This window comes from Balaenoptera physalus (genome assembly GCF_965194825.1).
Source record: "Balaenoptera physalus genome assembly, chromosome: 12".
Classification (NCBI taxonomy): Eukaryota; Metazoa; Chordata; class Mammalia; order Artiodactyla; family Balaenopteridae; genus Balaenoptera; species Balaenoptera physalus.
In genome coordinates, this window is record NC_138897.1 from 84,700,216 (window position 1) to 84,718,189 (window position 17,974).

At 46.5% G+C, this 17,974-nt stretch overlaps 2 protein-coding genes across 36 annotated transcripts in view; one reads left to right on the forward strand and one right to left on the reverse strand.

Annotated features, from left to right (window-relative positions):
* SPRING1 (SREBF pathway regulator in golgi 1) overlaps positions 1-9,381 on the reverse strand; it is a 316,969-nt gene extending 307,588 nt beyond the window's left edge. For 13 of the 33 annotated variants that reach the window (XR_014251704.1, XM_082416879.1, XM_082416852.1 and 10 more), the window contains exons 1-2: positions 9,109-9,372; positions 70-226 (exon numbers count right to left, since the gene is read on the reverse strand). Coding sequence is in view for 31 of the 33 variants with exons in the window: in XM_082416879.1 (XP_082273005.1) it covers positions 70-226; positions 9,109-9,219 (268 nt within the window). In the remaining 2 variants the exon portion in view is untranslated. Of the gene's footprint in view, positions 1-69; positions 227-9,108 lie in introns of all 33 variants that reach the window. The other 20 variants (XR_014251705.1, XM_082416858.1, XM_082416864.1 and 17 more) reach the window with 5 other exon arrangements.
* An 88-nt stretch (positions 9,382-9,469) lies between these two features.
* Positions 9,470-17,974, forward strand: part of RNFT2 (ring finger protein, transmembrane 2) — a 62,364-nt gene continuing 53,859 nt past the window's right edge. The window contains exons 1-4 of one of the 3 annotated variants that reach the window (XM_082416846.1): positions 9,470-9,663; positions 11,302-11,472; positions 11,990-12,048; positions 17,131-17,609. In XM_082416846.1, coding sequence (XP_082272972.1) covers positions 12,002-12,048; positions 17,131-17,609 — 526 coding nt within the window. In that variant the 5' untranslated portion in view covers positions 9,470-9,663; positions 11,302-11,472; positions 11,990-12,001. The remainder of the gene's footprint in view (positions 9,664-11,301; positions 11,473-11,989; positions 12,049-17,130; positions 17,610-17,974) is intronic. The other 2 variants (XM_082416844.1, XM_082416845.1) reach the window with 2 other exon arrangements.

Consider the following 17,974-nt stretch of genomic DNA (forward strand, 5'->3'; position numbering starts at 1 on the left):
TATAAAATCCCTATTTAAAAACCTACGAATGGCCCGGGGACTGCAGGAGAGGAAGGGAGCCTGACTAACCAAGTTCATCCGTGATGAGGTGCTTCCCTTGAATGGAGTTCCGGCACTGGTTGCTGGGCCGACTGCTGTTGCCCAAGTTAAACTGCACTTTCCATGGGATGGGCTGATCGTGGTCTTGAACCTGGAGGAGATTCCGATCTCTCACTGCCCTCTCCTCCTACAAAGACACCACAAATGAGAAGGTTAAAGTATCACTTCTTGCATTTTCACCAATTTTTTCATAGAAACTACAGTAATAGGAAAGAAACAATACAAAACAGCTTGCACAACAGGAATCTGCACTCCCCTGGTACGAGCAAAGTCTGAGCCAAAGTCATGAAAAAAAATGCAGGGCTTCCCTGGTGGCACAGTGGTTAAGAATCCACCCGCCGGGACTTCCCTGGTGGCACAGTGGTTGAGAATCTGCCTGCCAATGCAGGAGACACGGGTTCAAGCCCTGGTCCGGGATGATCCCATATGCCGCGGAGCAACTAAGCCCATGTGCCACAACTACTGAGCCTGCGCTCTAGAGCCTGTGAGCCACAACTACTGAGCCTGCATGCCACAACTACTGGAGCCCACGCGCCTAGAGCCCGTGCTCAGCAACAAGAGAAGCCACTGCAATGAGAAGCCCGCGCACTGCAACAAAGAGTAGCCCCCACTCGCCACAACTAGAGAAAGCCCACGTGCAGCAACGAAGACCCAACGCAGCCAAGAATAAATAAATAAATAAATAAATAATTATTTTTTTTTTAATGCAAAATAAACCTGTAGGAAGAAGTAATAAATTAGGGCTATGCTTCAAAACTGGCAGACTTACATAAATGCCCCTGGACTATATGCACATTATAAATGTGTACAAAAGCATTAATTTTGTCAAAAAATTTTGGAGGGAAAAAGTTTTGAACTTTTTCTGATGGCAAATCATTTAAAATATTTTTTATATTAAAACAAATACATTGTGGAATAGAATGTAAAATCTGAATACACTTTTAAAATAGAAGAGGAAACTTCAAAGAAACTTTCCAACTGTCATTTCAGACAATACCTGGACAGGTCTAGGGCACAAGGTTACTTTCATTTGCAGTGAGGAGTTTAGTGGTAAACTAAGGGGAACGCTGAATTGGGAGGTTGATTTCAGGGGCAAGAAGCAGCATGTCAACTTGCAAATTTCTTCTATGAAAAAATACTGAGCATGTGACCCTTAGAACATACCTTTCTTTAAAAAAGACACCCATGCCAGCCAGCCCTTTACGTAGACATGCAAAGTGAGGAGTTGCTCTAGAGGCAAGAGTTTAGATCTTTTCTCCTAGCCCCCAAGGCACAGTCGGGCTTTCCAAATTGCCTTTGTTATACTATTAAAGAAACTAAGGAAGGTGCCTGAGTGCCAAAAAACAAGCCATGCAAGAAACAGCCATCTTCTGGATTCGTCAACCTATCTATCACTAGAAAACAAAACAATGATAAGACTCCCTCCAAGAGGCTTTTTATACATAATAGTTTAACCATTCTACCATTTTAATAGAGCTCTGTGGCTTTTGCCGTTAAGAATGATCTGTCATGTGTCACTGTTTGAGAAAAAGGGACTAACCTTGAAAGTTGATGGCAAAGGTTATACTTTAAGACAATGGGAAAGAGCTATACAGTTACTAAGATATTCCTAGGAAAGCTATGTGGGAAGAGCTATTAATATTTAAAACATGCATATCCACATGTACTTTGGCACAGCAAACACGTTTGAGGCCTAGCCTCTGGAAAGTACAGACGTGTAAGGGTGCACTAGGATGTCTACTACAGCACCGTTTATGTGGTAGAAAAAACCTGGAACCCCAACCACAGAGAAATGAGTGAATAAACACTGGATAGCTATAGCTATTACCTAAAAATTACATATGACTGATGTGTATTTATCTAGAGCAGGAGTCCTTAAACCTGACTTGCTCATCAGATTATGTAAGGACTTCAAATTCTGATTCCTGAGCCCAACTCCAGACTGAGTAAAAAGCTCTGTGGATGGGACCTGGGAATCAATATTTTTAAAGCACTCGGATGATCTTAATACAGAGGACTGCAGATCCCTGGTGGATGTCCATAGTATATTAAGGAAAAAAACAAGTTACAAAATAATGTGCATATTATCACACATTGTATTATAATTGTATTAATACATACACATGGGTTTGTAAGAGCTGAGATAAAGGCATGCAAAGATACTACAGACCATTAACATGGAAGGGACATAGGTGATTATTAAAATTTTTCATCATCGTTGTAATAGTTTCATTTTTAATTTAAAATAAAATGATAAAAAATTATTAAAAACATGATGATCATTAACAACAGGAGACACTAAATGAGGAATCTACAGGAACTCTGTACTGTCCTTGAAACTTTTCTGTAAATCCATAATTACTCCAAAATTAAAAGTTTATTTTAAAAAAATGACTGCCAACATGAAAGACATAAATTGCCCACAATCCCATCACTTGAATAAAGCTGTATCTATTTCTGCATATTAACTTCTAGCCTTTGACCCCAGCATTTACACTACAAATTAGGATGCTTCGCATTCAGCTCCTCTTGACACTAATTGGATGGTAAACCATTCAAGTACCTACATTATCTTGATAATCACATTTTCAAGGCTATATAATAATCCATCACGCTGATGTGCTGTAATTTAGTAAAAACATCCTCTACAGATCAACGTTTAAGCCCACCCCAGGTGTTTGGTATCATAAATAGCACTGCAATAAAAATGTAGACCTTTTGCTTATTCTCGAGTAATCTGTGGTAGGAATTATTATTAGTAGAGTCAATGCTAAATAGTGCCAAATATTGATAATTTCCCAAAAGTTATATATGCCATTTGTAACATTACCAGCATTTAAATAACAGTGTGCCACTCCACTATTGAATTTTGTTCCTTAATTTACTAAAGGTAAAACAGTCCCTCAAGGTGACTTTCATTTCTATTCTGCCCCCTCTCTTTTGTTTCTTTTATAGGAAAGAACTGGCACTAGCAGGAACAGGATGGGTTATAGCGATACAAAAACAACATCTGTAAAAAAAAAAAAAAAAAAAAAAAAAAACCAACATCTGTATTCCTTGGTTGGGGCAAGAAGAGGACTTAAATGCAGAAGTCTTGGGAATATGGGACAAATCACTTAGGTGCACAATGCTTAACCACCTGTAAATTCATGAGTTCTGCTGGGACCGTGTCAGTTAACGGCATAATCAAGCTATGTGCAAACTAAAGTGCACTTCAAATGCTACCCTAGATAAATTAATAGTCATAAAGACTTAAGAAGCTGGTCAAAGTACAGTAAACTGGATCTCACAACAAGGTTGAAAGTGCTCTTGACATCACTCTCAAACTTTCCTGTTATTCCTTCTGAAAGAAAATGAGAGTTCATGGACAAGGGCATCCCAGAAGGACCTCTTTCACATTACTATGTTCCTGGTAAACAGGATGGCAATTCTCCCAGCACTTGCACTTGTTTTCAAACATGAATATTCAAGACCTTTCCAAAAGAACTGGTAAGAGTTGTACAACCAGAAAAGACCGTACAAGAGATTGTGTAAGACATAATGGCAAATGTAATGAATTAGCACATGGTCACTTTCCTGAAGGTCCGTTCTTGCAAGGGTGTGGTGAAGGGGCACTGAGGGGATTCCTTCGTTGGACAGTTGGCTTTAAACCTTTCCCAAACTACCCTACTAGGCTGTCTCAATTTTAAGCACCCCCCCCCGTGTGTGTGTGTGTGTGTGTGTGTGTGTGTGTGTGTGTGTATGTGTGTGTGTGTGTATTTTTTCATTCAAGATTCATTCAAAGGTATCAAGTTCTTACAATGTGTTAAAGATACAGAGACAAAGATAGGCAGGTTCTCTATTCTCAAAGAGCCTCCAGGGCCTTCCCTGGTGGGGCAGTGGTTTAGAATCCAGCTGCCAATGCAGGAGACAAGGGTTCGAGCCCTGGTCCGGGAAGATCCCACATGCTGGCAGAGCAACTAAGCCCATGCGCCACAACTACTGAGCCTGCACTCTAGAGTCTGCAAGCCACAACTACTGAGCCCACGTGCCACAACTACTTTAGTCCATGCGCCTAGAGCCCGTGCTCTGCAACAAAAGAAGTCACCACACTGAGAAGCCGGCGCACCACAACAAAGAGTAGCCCCCGCTCACAGCAACTAGAGGAAGCCCGCACGCAGCAACGAAGACCCAGTGCAGCCATAAATAAATAAATTAATTAAAAAAAAAAAAGGAGCCTCCAGAATTTTCTTCATAAACTACAAGGAGCTAGAGAAATGTTTTTATTACTAATGTATATTACTTAACCTCTGATTTAAAAGGGGTATTTTAATAACTGTCCTGTCTCTTTTTCGGGGGTTATCATAAGGGTCAAATGAGATGTGTCCCATGTAAGCAGTAAAGCACTTAAACATAAGGCACTGTCATTCAAAGAATCGCTTATGATTCTCAAAAGTAAAAGAAAAAAGGAGATAAAGGCCAGAGGGAATCCCAATGTCTAATATTTGGGGAATAGCTAATAAACATAGCCTGATCATGGAAATTTTTAGTTATAAAAACTTACACCTAGAAAGAGCTTTTAAAGATGGGGAAAACGCATATATGTTAAGTGAAGAAACAGTAGGCCCTAATTATATTTTTAAAATATGAAGAAAGAAAATATGCCCAAATATCATCAGTGAATCCCTCTGGTTGGTGAGATTAAAGATAATTGCTTTCCTCCTCTACCCTGTGCAGCACTTTACAGACTCTGAAAGGTATGTGTACCCTGGTGATAAGGTGAAAGAGCAGAAAAACAGATTAGCAACTCTCTCTTATGATTTATTACACTTTATACAGTGTCTAACTTGAAACCAATTTACATACTTAATTACGTTAAAGCTAAAGATGTTCATATATTTTCAAGGAGTTATGCAAATAGCCCTGACACTTTCTGGAACTGCACCACTTGAACAACTACAAGAACAGTTATTTACATGAGAGGACCTCTAAGGACCCTTCTGACTCCAAGACTGGGATTTCTCTAATCTCAGCTCAAATGCCCCATAGAGTTAGGCCCACCTTGCCGCTCTATCACAGTACCTTGTTTTGTATTCTTTGTATCACAAATTATTATCTGAAATAATTCTGCTCATTTGCCATTTCTACCCCTCACCCCCTACAGAATATAGGCTCTGGGAGAGTAAGACTGTATCTGCTTTGCCCCCCACTGTATCTCTATCATCTAGCAGACAGTGCCTGGTGCAGCTGGTGTTCACTAAACATTTGTTAAATCAATGTGCCCAAGTCACCTAGCACCCAGTCCTCACCCACAATGGCATCCCCACCAAGGTCACTAATTTCTCCTGTGCTCCCATCCCTACAATTTAAACTATCCCCCCAAGCATTAATTAACATGAAAATCAAAACAGGAATTCAAAGCTGTAGAGAATAATCAACTATTCTCTAGGCAAAAAGTGGCCACATCTGCTCCACGAGTTCACAGTCTCACTGAAGCAGAGCTAAGGATCGTATGAAAAACTCCAAAGCTTTGGAGTTTTTCACAGCCTCTTCTCAATTAATTCTAACCACACCCACCCCGCCTTCCCGTCCAATAGACAGATAGCTGTGCCATAGCACAGCTCTCCTTACAGATGGAGCCTGAGGCTAGGCAAAATGGAGCAGACTCCCTCAAGCCACAGAGCTCAGGAGTGCTGGAAGACCAAAGCTGCAGCAGAGAAGAGAGCAGGAGGAGCAAACTCACAGGCATGTAGGAGGAGCATCGGTCAGAATAGGCTCCAAGGATCCTTTACAGTTTTAAAAATTACTGAGGACTTCAGTATGTGAGTTAATGAGGGTTATGGCTATTGATATTTATCCTACTGGAAATTAAAACAAATTCTTAAAACATTTATTTTAAATAAGTTATTTATTCGTTTAAAAATAACAATAATGAGCCCATTACATGTCAACAGTTTTTCATGTGTGTGGGGGGAAAAATGTTCTTCAAAACAAAAAAATATATTTGGTGAGATGAGAAAATGTTTTTACATTTCTGCAAATGTTTTTAATGTCTGGCTTGATGGAAAACAGCTGGATTCTCACAACTCCCTCTATATCCAATTTATTGCAATACATTGTTCAGGTTGAAGCTTATGAAGAAAATCTACCTCACACAAATGTGTAGTTGGAAATAGAAGGAGTATTTTAATGGCTCTTCCAGATCATTATGGATAATCTTCTTTGATACTACTTCAAAACTTGACAAGTATAGTTTCTTAAAAGTTCACTGCAAATGGTGCAGCCACTTTGGAAAACAGCCTGGCAGTTCCTCAAAAAGTTAAACACAGAGTTACCAAGTGACCCATCAATTCCACTCCTAGGACCATACTCAAGAGAACTGAACACATATTTCCAAACGAAACCTTGTACACCAATGTCCATGGCAGCCCTAGTCATAACAGCCAAAAGGCAGATACAAGCCAAGTCTCCATCAAATGATGATGGCTAAACAAAATGTGTTAGATGCCTACAACGGCATATTATTCAGACATAAAAATGAAGTACTAATACATGCTACAACATGGATGAGACTTGAAAACTGGCTTTTAACTGAAAGAAGACAGACACAGAAGACCACATAGTGTATGTTTCCATTTATATGAAATGTCCAGAATACATAAATCCATGGAGACAGAAAGTTGACTAGTGGTTGCCAGGGGCTTGATGGGCAGGGATAGAGAGGTTATATCTAACCCGTTTCTTAGGCAGTGGGGGAATCAGATCCAGAAAAATCTGCAAAACAAAACTGTTGCCAAAAGTTTCAGGGGATTCACGATCACCCCCCCCCCACACACATACACACACCCCTAGGGCTGTAGTCACAGATCACAAGTTAAAAAAAAAAAAAAAAGACACACGAGGGAAAAAAAAAAAAGAACAAGGTACACCAGAGTACTTAAAAGGCATTTGTAGGAGGAATTCCCTGGTGGTCAAGTGGTTAGGACTCTGCACTTTCACTGCTGAGGGTCCGGGGGTTTGATCCCTGGTCAGGGAACTAAGACCCCACAAGCCCCGCGGTGCAGCCAAAAAAAAACAAAGTGGTTGTAGGGAAAGTCACAGTGTAGACAGCATCTGAGTCAGACAGGAAAAATTAGTAGGAGTGTGCCAGGCTGGGAAGAAAGGAAAAGTCACCCCAATTAAAAAGATTTGATTGTTTGTTCAACCAATATCTGAATACCTATGAAGTGCCTGGCAGTATTCTAGGGACTGGGATTCTATGAACAACAAAGACAAGGTCCCTGGTCTCCAAAAAATTACGTTCTAGAAGGGAGAGTGAGGGGAGACAGATAAACAAGTAAATGACCCAGAAATGCTCAGTAAGTGATGCTTACCGCAAAGAAAATAAAGCAGGACTATGGGCAAGGAACTGAAGTCACTGAGATTGTGTCACCTGGTGTGAGCTGGGGCAATAATAGTTAGCCTCACCTGAACTGACAAAAAAAAAAAAAAAACAAAACACTCACAATGCAGAGATCCTGCAACGGGAGTCTGGAGTTCTATCTGAGTGCAACAGGAACCCAAAGAAGAACTAACTATACACAAGGGAGTGATGGGATTTTTTTTTTTTTCTTTTCAGATTATCACTCCTCCTGCTGGGTAGAGAATAGACTGTAGGATAAGAAAGGAAGCAGAGACCTGTTGGTGGGCTACTGCAGCGGTCCAGACAGGGAAAAGCAGAAGGTATCTGTGGCTGGGGAATGGTAATGCCACTCAGTGAGGCTGGGAAGACTGGAGAGGAAGTGGTGGTGGAGAATCAGGAGTTCTGTTTTGGCCAAGTATGAGGAGCCGACAACGCACTCAAAAAGGGACGTCAAGCAAGCAACGGGATGTAAGAACCTTGGGGTTTCTGGATAGGTCTAGGCTAGAGTTAGAAATCAGGGCAGCAACAGCATACAGCCGGTATTTAAACCAATGGTGCTAGAGATGAGCTGGGTCAGCTGGGAAGAAGGCAGAGGGCTGAGTCCGGGGTCACTACAGCACCCACCTGACAGAGAAGGAACAACACGTGACCATGAGCAGGCGTCTGCGAAGTTGTGAAAACACAAGTGCAAGCACTTAGTCTGCATGAATGTCACCAAGACATCCCAGTCACCAGAAGAGGCTTATAACACTCAGCCTGTCAGCCTGAGGTGAGAGGTGGGATACGGTTCCCTAACTTTCCGTTTTACAATCTCCTAAAACTAAGGTGACCGTATCATTTAGTATTTCTTTTCTATTCATCGACAAATTTTATACGAATATGACCCTTGAGAATAAAAAGGGGAGCTTTTCTAACTCCATCAGCGCAAGAGCATAAACCAGGGCTGTCCCGGGTACACCCTGGCATATGTTCACCCTTTCTAAAAACCTAAACGCCTGAACTGAACCTCTAAACGAAAGGACAATGTTCTGGGTAACATTTCCCACCAAAGCATCCTGCCTTTTCTCCCACAAATTCGCACAGAGAAGAAAAACTAAGCGGATGGGGAGATGAAAAGAAAATTCCACCCAACCACGTTATGCACAGGAAGAGCACCTCGTGGGTCCTGAGGCGTCTCCCTGCCGGACAACCGAGCCCCTAAATTAAATGAAAACCAGGCACACCAGCGCTGGCTTCGTAGCTCAGCTGGGCATCTTACTGGCCCAGGCATCTCCACCTTTCCCAGTCTCGAGTTCCCCCGCTGGAACCCGGGGACACCGCCCCCCAGAACGGCCGCGAGGAGAAGGGAGAAATGCTCGCCCCCGCTCAGCACTCGGCCTGGCAGGTAGGAGGCAAGGAGACGGCCCTCAGGGTGATAACAAGCACAGCGTAAGGGCCCACAGCACCGGGTTCGAGTCCCAGCTCTGCCCCTGGCCTACCAACGAAACGAACGGGTCCCTTCGCCCGTCCTCAGCCCCAGGACACGAACGCCCACCTCTACGGACCAGGCGGCCTGGCGCACCGGACACTCGGGCAGCGCGGCTGCAGAGGCAGCTTCCCTCACCCGGGGAGGGAGGGCGGCCACTGACCTGCTTGAAGGTGCTGGTGAGGAAGTAGACGAGCGAGAGCCCGAAGACCAGGGCGAGCACCCACCTCTTCCGCAGGAGCCGCCGCCACACCATGGCCGCCAGGTTCACCATCCCGGCGCGGAGCGGGGCAGGCCCGGGGCCCGGGCGGCATGGCCCCTACGCGGCCGGCAGCCCCATGGCTCGCGGCGGGCGCCGGCCCCGCGGCCCTCAGCCCAGCCAGCTCCCGTCAACCACCCCGCGCCTCCCCACGTGACCTGGCCCCACGCACTGCCTCCACACCTCTCGCGTCACCCGCCTGCCTCGTTCGGCCTCCTCCTCATTGGTCCCTGCAGAGAGGCGGCTTCCTATTGGCTGAATCCCGGGAAGGGGGCGGGCAATCGTGTGCGTGCTGCCGGTGGAGCTGTGCCCGGGTCTCAGCGCCGGGCGCCGCGACCTGAGAAAGAACCTGGGGAGAGGCCGGAAGCACTCGGAAGTCAGGTGCTCCCCGGGCCGCGCGAGTGATTGGCTTGGAAGCACAAGAATGATGCCGCTGTGATTGCCGAATCGTCTGGGCAGGTAAAAAGAGAACGTTATTTTTTCCCCCCGGTATGGTCAGCGTAATCTCCTGCCCTTGCGGTCTTGGGGCGTTTCGCGGTAAACTTTGGTTGCAGGAATGAAAAACGCTTGCAGCATTGTATACGGAGCGCACCTGCCTGCTTCCAATGCAAGTGATGCAGGAGATGCTGTCTTGCGTGCATTTCGGTGCAGTCATATAACGGCTCGGGGGTGCAACTTAAAACCTCTCATACATTGAAAACTCAGGTGAAATCCTTCTTAGGGATGGAGCGCGGTGTGTGGAGCAGAGGGTAAAAAGGCATTTCATTCAGTCATTCAGATGCATCCCACGTGCAAACGTTTTATTACAGAATTCGATATTGGAATAATTATGTACGGCCTGCTGCCAGCACAGGACCTGAAGCCCCTTCGAAAGCAAGCATCTGAAAGTGGAATCTTGGGTATTTTATTTAGGAGGCTGTGTCAAATTTATGGATGGAAACGAGATTCTGTATTTTATTTTCCCCAAGGATTTGCAGGCGATGAGGAATCATTGCGGGGGGAGGGGGCATTAAGGCGAGATGGCAAGTTCTTGAAACAGATTTAGGGGATGAGCTTTCCTTCATATATGAAGATGGTGCTACTGACCCGTTTTTTGGCTGATTTTCCAAAAGAGAAAGGAGGCTTAGCTGGTGGGTTGTCTCGCTCATCAGTGGCCCTGGTAACACCAATGCTGTCCCCTGAAGAAGGCTGATCAGGATCAGGAAGTCACTCAACAACCTGTTATGGGACCCTGAACTAAGAGCGCCATCTTTGGTCCTGGTACAAAAAAAATATTCAAGGAAGCTAAACCAACTCATGGGAGGTCTCTGGCCTTTATTTCTTCTCTAGAGTGAGACGTCAGGGAGGGAGCAAGGGATGTAGAAAAAGGTAAGTGAGAGACCCATCGACGTTTTGCTCATTGAATAAATACTTGTTGAGTGCTACTCTGTGCCAGGCAGTGTTCTAGATGTGGAAGCAGAAGGGCAAACCAGGCAGACCGATCCTTGCTTTTGTGGCATTCACACTCTAATGGAAGACAGGTCATAAATAAATATGCAAACATGTAAATAAATGATAAGTGCTATGAAGAAGGTAAAACGGGGCAATGTATGTTGGGTCAGGAGGGTGAGAGGAGAAGGCCTCTGGAAGGAGGTGACATTTGTCCTGAGAGAGCTAGCCAGAAGGTAAAGCATTCTAGGGAGAAGGAACAGCAAGTAAAAAGGCCTGGAGGCAGGGACAAGCTGGCACGTTTGAAAAACGAAAAGGCCGGTGTGGTTGGAGGAGAGTGGGGGCAAATGAGACTGGGAACAGGTGAGGCCTGCAGGCCAGGAACAGAGCTTGAATTTTTTTCTGATTGCAGTGGGTAGCCTGCGGAGGGCCTTAAACATATTTTCTGTATTCCCCAATCACGACTCAGAGTTTGACAATAGGACAAGATATTAATACATTCAGATCATAACGGTCCTCAGGAGTCCCAACAAGGTATCAATGGAAGGCTAACAAGGGACAAGGAGGCAACAGAACCATCTGCTTATAACTACCCATGAAGCCCTAAGACTTATTCTCAGGTTCAAGGCATCCCGTGGACTATTCACTTAAGTGTTCTATTCCATCCAGGGTTTGGAGCCTCTGGTAAGCTCCTGTGACCCGTGCATCCCTTTGGAGAGGAAGAGGAGGGAGAGGCCTGCTTTCTCTGGAATCCAGTGGTCACATCCCCACCTGAATGCCCACCTCAGGTGTCGTCAACATGGAGTTCTGAAGTCCCTGTGGTTCCTCACAGTGAACCAGGTGACGTGTCTCCATGAGAATTCAGATCTTCTTTACCACTGTATTAAATGTAAGGGCTGGAAGGGAGCTTTGAGTTCGGACACTTCACCCTTCTCCCATTTAACCTATGGGGAGTCTGAGGCCACAGAGAGGTTACTGATTTGTCCAGGGTCACACAGCAAATTAGGGGTGGCATCAGTCCAGGATCCATGTTTCCTAACTGTCAATCTGCTGCTCACTTGACCTCCTCCAGCACCTCTTTGCTTTACAGTTCACTTCTTTCTCCTCTGACATGAGAACTTCCTCCAGCTCCGGTCTCATCCTTCTCATCCATGAAATGGGCTGATGACACTTTCTTCATGGGACGGGATGTTGATTTGAGGGTTGAATGGCATAACAGACCGAAACACAGTTTGCAAAATGTCAGAGAGCTCTAGGGAAGTAAGATACAAGTAGTACTTGTTTATGGTTACCATGGTGATCTGACAGGCACTGAGAATATTGGGAGACTCTGGCTCATGCATGTGTTGACTTTTAGGTCTTAAGGAAAATGCAGAGACGCCACAGCAGCAACACGGATAACGTTCCACCTGAAAGGTAGGCATCCCCTCATTCCATCTGAGGCTCTGAGCTTCAGGTGGTCAAGGGCAACCCAAAACTGGATGAGTAATACCTGCCGCTCAGGGCTACTTGTTAGAAGAGCAGAGGAAATCTGATTGGAAACTGCTTTGCACAGCGATGGCCTCATATCCTCAACACGTGACAGCTTGCTGTTGCTCTTATGGTAATTCTCAAAGCCTGTGCAAACAGTGATCCACTTGACTCATTGTATCAATGATTGTACCCAGGGGATTTTAATTTATAGAGGTGTCTGAGTGGCAACATGGAGAGGCTGATGACATTGAAAGAAGATTTTTATTACTTGCATTTTCCAAGAGAAGGGGGCATGTTGCCCTATGCAGGGCCACATGGGGAAGCACCGGGGTCAGCCAGGAGGCAGAAAGGAGCAAAGGGAAAGCATAGGTCACAGCTTTTATTGTGTTTTCCACACAGAGTAAGGTAGGGGAGGGGAAACAGGTTAGGATTGACTAGTTTGAATAATGTTGGTGGGCTCTAGGCTATCGGAGTGGTCTCTAGTTGTCTGTACCTGGCCCTGAGTGATTTGGGGCAGAGGAAATATTGGCTGAGAATGTGAATTAGATAAAGGAGGTGGTTGGAGATGTGAGCTCTGGACCACAGGGGAGCTGTAAACAACTTTGGCCACTAGTTTGACCCTGTAATGTGTAGATGCCAAATAGACAAGTACAGAATCTAAGAAAACACAGTTAAAACACTAATAAGCTAGAACTTCTATCTACTTAAGCCAAAGAGAGTACAGACCATGGGGACCTGTTCTTAGGTTGTGACAGTCTCCCAGCTGCAACCCCCTCACCCTGCTGGACCGTACATCCAAGGAACAGGCAGCCAAGCTTTTCCTCCCTCACAGCCCATTTCAAGTCCCCTGCAATTCTTTAGATTGGCCGCACAATCACAAAGTACCCACCAGTCCACTACTGAGTTTTCCGTCAAGCCTGCCTGTTCTGCAGGGAAGGGCACTGGCCTTAAGTCAGACAACCCTTGTCCAATATCCCAGCTCAGCCACTTCCCCCTTTGCTGCTTTTGGCAAGCACCTTCACCTCTAGGCCTCAGTTTCCCCATCCGTAAATGGCAGAAAACTCAGGTTTGCTTATGAATGAGTGAATGAATGAAGATACACAAACACAGAACCCACCACCTAATAAGCATGGCTGTTGGAGCTTTTCCAGCCTCTGAAGACAATTACTCTTTGCTCTCAAATGAACGGTGAGGTCTTTGGGGACAGAGACCATGCTGGAGAAATAATGGCCACTGTGTATTGTGTGCTTATTTGTGTCACCCTCACATTAGCCTGTGGAAGTGAGGACTATTTTTATCACCATTTTATCGATGAGGAAACTGGGGCTCAGAGAGGGTAAGTTACCTGAAGTCACAAAGCCAGGAAGTGGCAGGACTGAGATTCAGGCCCTGGTCCATTTGACCCCTGCAAAGTCTGTGCTTTGAGATACCACATTTCTTCTGTCTCCTATCTGGGTGGATTCACTCTTCTCCCGGGCTACCTCACGTTCTAGCCTTTAAGTTGTTAAGTTGGAAGCTCAGCCTCTGCCCCCAAGGAATATTCTTTCCCGTTTAGGCCCAGAGAAAAGGAGGCCAGCTATAAGAAGGTCCTTGGTGGGTTGAGTCTTCCCTGGTTGTTCTACTGGAGGCCCCCTGAGCCCAGTGGACTCAGAGTGCTGGCAAGCTCAAGGCAGACAGGAGGCTTTCCAGGTCCCTGTGGGACGGTGGGGGAGAGAGGGCGGCCACTGTGGGCACCTGCCAGGACTCCTGCTTTCTGAGCGCAGCTTCTTGAAATGCAGAAAAAGCTCAGGTCCCCTTGAGGATCATAGCCATGGTGTTAGTTGTTGTTGTCATTATTAATACTATCTTTATTATTATCCCAAACCCAAGAGAATAGGACCACACATTCCCTGGGCTTTTGGAGCCAGGAGGGATGGGCCATGGGAGGTGGGGGAGTGGGTAACCATCTTCAAGTTCCCCCCCTTGCTGGGGTGTAAACCTGGTGGTTTATGATAACTTACCCCCGGGTCAAGTTTGTAAGGCCAGCGAAGCCAACCCCAAGATTTCTCCAGACCAGCATCTCCCCTGCTGGGTTTCACAGGTGTTCTACAAGATTGAATAGGTTTTCCATGGTCAAATAAGTTTGGGAAACACTAGGTTTAACAAAGTTAATTTTTTCAGTTGCAGGCCTTCTCAGAGCCTTTAGTATGCTTATTCATTCATTCTTTCAAATAATATTTATTGAGCATGTTCTGTGCACGAGGTGCATTTTGCTGGGTAGTGGTAATCCAATGGGGAGCAAACAGTCATGGTCTTTGACCTTATGGAGCAGGGCCCAGTCTCAAGTGCCGTTCTCAGTGCTGACTGCATGTTAGAATCACCCGGAAAGCTCCGAAGAAATAGGGGTGCTGAGGCCCAACCCCAAAGATTTTGATTCAGTTGCTCAACATCGGGTCCAGGGCACCTGTGTTTTTCAAAAGCTCCCTCGAGTTATTATCATGTACACCCAGGGTTGAGAGTCACAGGTAAGGAGTAAAACAATAAATATGATCAGTCCTGTGCAGGGGAGGCTAGAGTGCAGTGAGGACAGAGAGCAAGGAGATGGGCATTGTCCAGCAGGCAGGCATGGCTCCACCGAGCAAGAGAGATTTCTAGCCAGAATCTGAGGGATGAGCATAAGTTACCTAGGTGGGACAGGGTGGGGCTGGGGGACAGCCCATGAAGGGGACGGCCTGGGCAAAGGCCCTGCCCTGGGAAGCCCTTGGGCAGTGAGAAAAGGGCACATGGTGAGATTGGAGTTCAGGGCAAGATAATCCAAGATATCTGGCAAGTTCATCTCTCTAAGCCTCGGTTTCTTTATCTGTAAAATGGAAATGATATTAGTCCCTATCTATAGGGTTTATCTGAGACTGCAGGAAGGAGTTGAGAATGGGAAGCCCTTTTAGTGGGTTAGTGAAATAATCAAATATATGGCTTTTTTGTTTTTTTGTTTTAGTGCACCCTTGTCTCTGAGTGGAGAGTAGATTACATAAGATCAAGTGTGAAAGCAGTGTAAAACCTCCCCTGCAGCCTCCCTCTGGGGCCATTTTGTGCTTGGATGATGACTAGCATACTTTTTCTTTATTATTATTAATTTATTTATTTATGGCTGCGTTGCGTCTTCATTGCTGCGTGCAGGGTTTCTTTAGTTGTGGAGAGCAGGGGCTACTGTTCGTTGCGGTGCGGAGGGCTACTCTTTGTTGGGGTGCGTGAGCTTCTCATTGCGGTGGCTTCTCTTGTTGCGGAGCACTGGCTCTGGGCGCACAGGCTTCAGTAGTTGTGGCACGCAGGCTTCAGTAGTTGTGGCACGCAGGCTCTAGAGCGCAGGCTCAGTAGTTGTGGCACGTGGGCTTAGTTGCTCTGCGGCATGTGGGATCTTCCCAGACCAGGTCTCGAACCCATGTCCCCTGCATTGGCAGGCGGATTCTAAACCACTGCGCCGATAACTAGCATACTTTTATTAAGCACCTGGGTTGTATGCCCTGGGTTGTGGGGTCCACAGGATGAGTGGAACTCAGCATTCACTTTCAGTAAACTCAGGATGTATTTAGAGTATCATAGGGGTCTGTGGAGGTTCCTTGGGAACCCTACTCTGGGGTGAGATAAGGAAGGGAGGGTGGCTCTTTGCCCCTCCCACTGACACAGCACATTGAGCTAATCAGCTCCACCTGTTGTGTAGACTGATTCCATTCGAAAAGGACAAGCCCAAGAGAAGACACATGACCTCCAGAACTCCGGGGCATGGTGTTCATGGGAAAGTGCACCCAGTTTGGGGCTCACCATTCTTGGAAGGGTAACTCTAGGCTCTCTGCTCCTCCAGCAATGGCTCTGAAAGAGCATCAGCATCCTTTACCTGATTCCAATACAATAGGCCTGTGCTTGGAACTAGAAATGGCAGTTGGCCCTGGAGGTTTTCCGTAGGGATTAGAGATAATAGTTCCCATTTACTAAGTGCCAGGTACACTGAAAGGGGTACTCTAAATTTGATGCCTAGGAATTCTATGCATGAATGGTGTTTATACCCATTTTCCAGGTGAGAAAACTGAGTGCAGGATTGTTAAGACCCCTGGGAAGGGTGGAGCTAGGGTTCAAATGTGGGCTTCTCCAATTAAATCTTCTTCCCGTTACTTTCTGCTGCCCTCCAAATACCAGTTGTGACCAAGGTGGATCCTCTTGGGAACTGGGAATCGTTGAACTTGGAGATTACAGAACCAGGGGTACCTGAGTTTCTGAGGTTATTCTAGAATCAGAGGACTCTGCGCTCCCTTTTCAGTAAAGTATAGTGGTTAAGAAAGCAGGCTCCAGAGGTAGCCTTCCTGGGTTTGACTCTTCCCTGTTCCATACCTTACCAGCTGTGTGATCCTGGACAAGTTACTTTTTTCTGTGCCTCAGTTTCTTGATCTGTAAGACGGTATTATTAGTACCTAGTTCACAGGGTTGATAGGAAGATTTAATGAGTTAATTAATGGAAAGCACTTAGAAAAGTATCTGGCACATAGTAAAATTTCAGTAAAGATTATGACCCTATTGCTATTATTACTTATATTAGTTTGCTAGAGCTGCAGGGTGACAAGGTATCACAGTCTAGGTGGCTTAAACTACAGAAATTTATTTTCTACAGTTCGGGAGGCTGGAGGTCCAAGATCAAGGCATCGGCAGGGTTGGTTTCTTCTGAGGCCTCTCTTCTTGGCTTACAGATGGGCACCTTCTCTCTGTGTCTTCACATCGTCTTCCCTCCCGCGTGTCTGTGTCCAAATTTCCTCCTCTTATAAGGACACCAGTCATATTGGATTAAGGCTGGCCCTAATGATCTCATTTTCACTTACCTCTGCAAAAGCCCTGTCTTCAAAAACTGTCACAGGCTGAGGACTGGGGGTTAGGGTCTCAACATATGATTTTCCTGGGGCAGGGGCCCCAATTCGGCCCATAACATCATTGATAGGGTCATTTGCCCCCCATCCTCCACTGCCTGACTTGGTGGGGGCTTTCTCCTCCCTTCCGGCCCAGAAATCGCAGTCAAGCGCTCAGCTCTGAGGCGAGTGTGGACGAAGGCGGAGTCTTTGAGAGTCTGAAGGCAGAAGCGGCCTCCCCGCCAGCGCTCTTCTCCGGCTTATCGGGCCTCCCGACAGGCAGCCTCCCCGCCACCCCTTTCCCGTCCAGCCTGGTGTTGGGGGCCGCGGCGGGCGGCGGGGACGTGTTCCTCCAGATGCCCACATCCAGGGAGGAAGGCGGGGGCCGCGGTGAGGGGGGCGCCTACCACCACCGCCAGCCCCACCACCACTTCCACCATGGCGGCCACCGCGGGGGCTCCCTGCTGCAGCACGTGGGCGGGGACCACCGCGCGCACTCCGACGAGGCAGGCGACGAGCAGCCCGGGACGCCTGCCCCGGCCCTGTCCGAGCTGAAGGCCGTGATCTGCTGGCTCCAGAAAGGGCTGCCCTTCATCCTCATCCTCCTGGCCAAAGTGTGCTTCCAGCATAAGCTTGGTGAGTGTGGAGGGATGCAGGGCTCAAAGACTGCCGCCTCACCCGTTGGGTAGGGGGGTGGGGTCTCCATCCCAAGTGCCAAGGGAAGGCAGTAGAGGTCCTTATGGTGCAAAGTCCTTAAGAGTCCAGGATTCTGAGTCAGACCTGGGTTCAAATCCTGGCCGACTAGCTGTGTGACTTGGGACAAGCCACTCACATTCTTCGAGTCTCAGATTTGTCATCTCTCCAGCGGGGTTGTGGTAGAAACTTCCATAGCTGGTTGGGTGATGTGAAGGAATAGAGTGTACTACCCAGGAGTTCAGACTGCTTGGGTCTGAACCTGGGCTCTGCCCCCTTCCTAGCTGTGTGACGCTGGGTACATTATT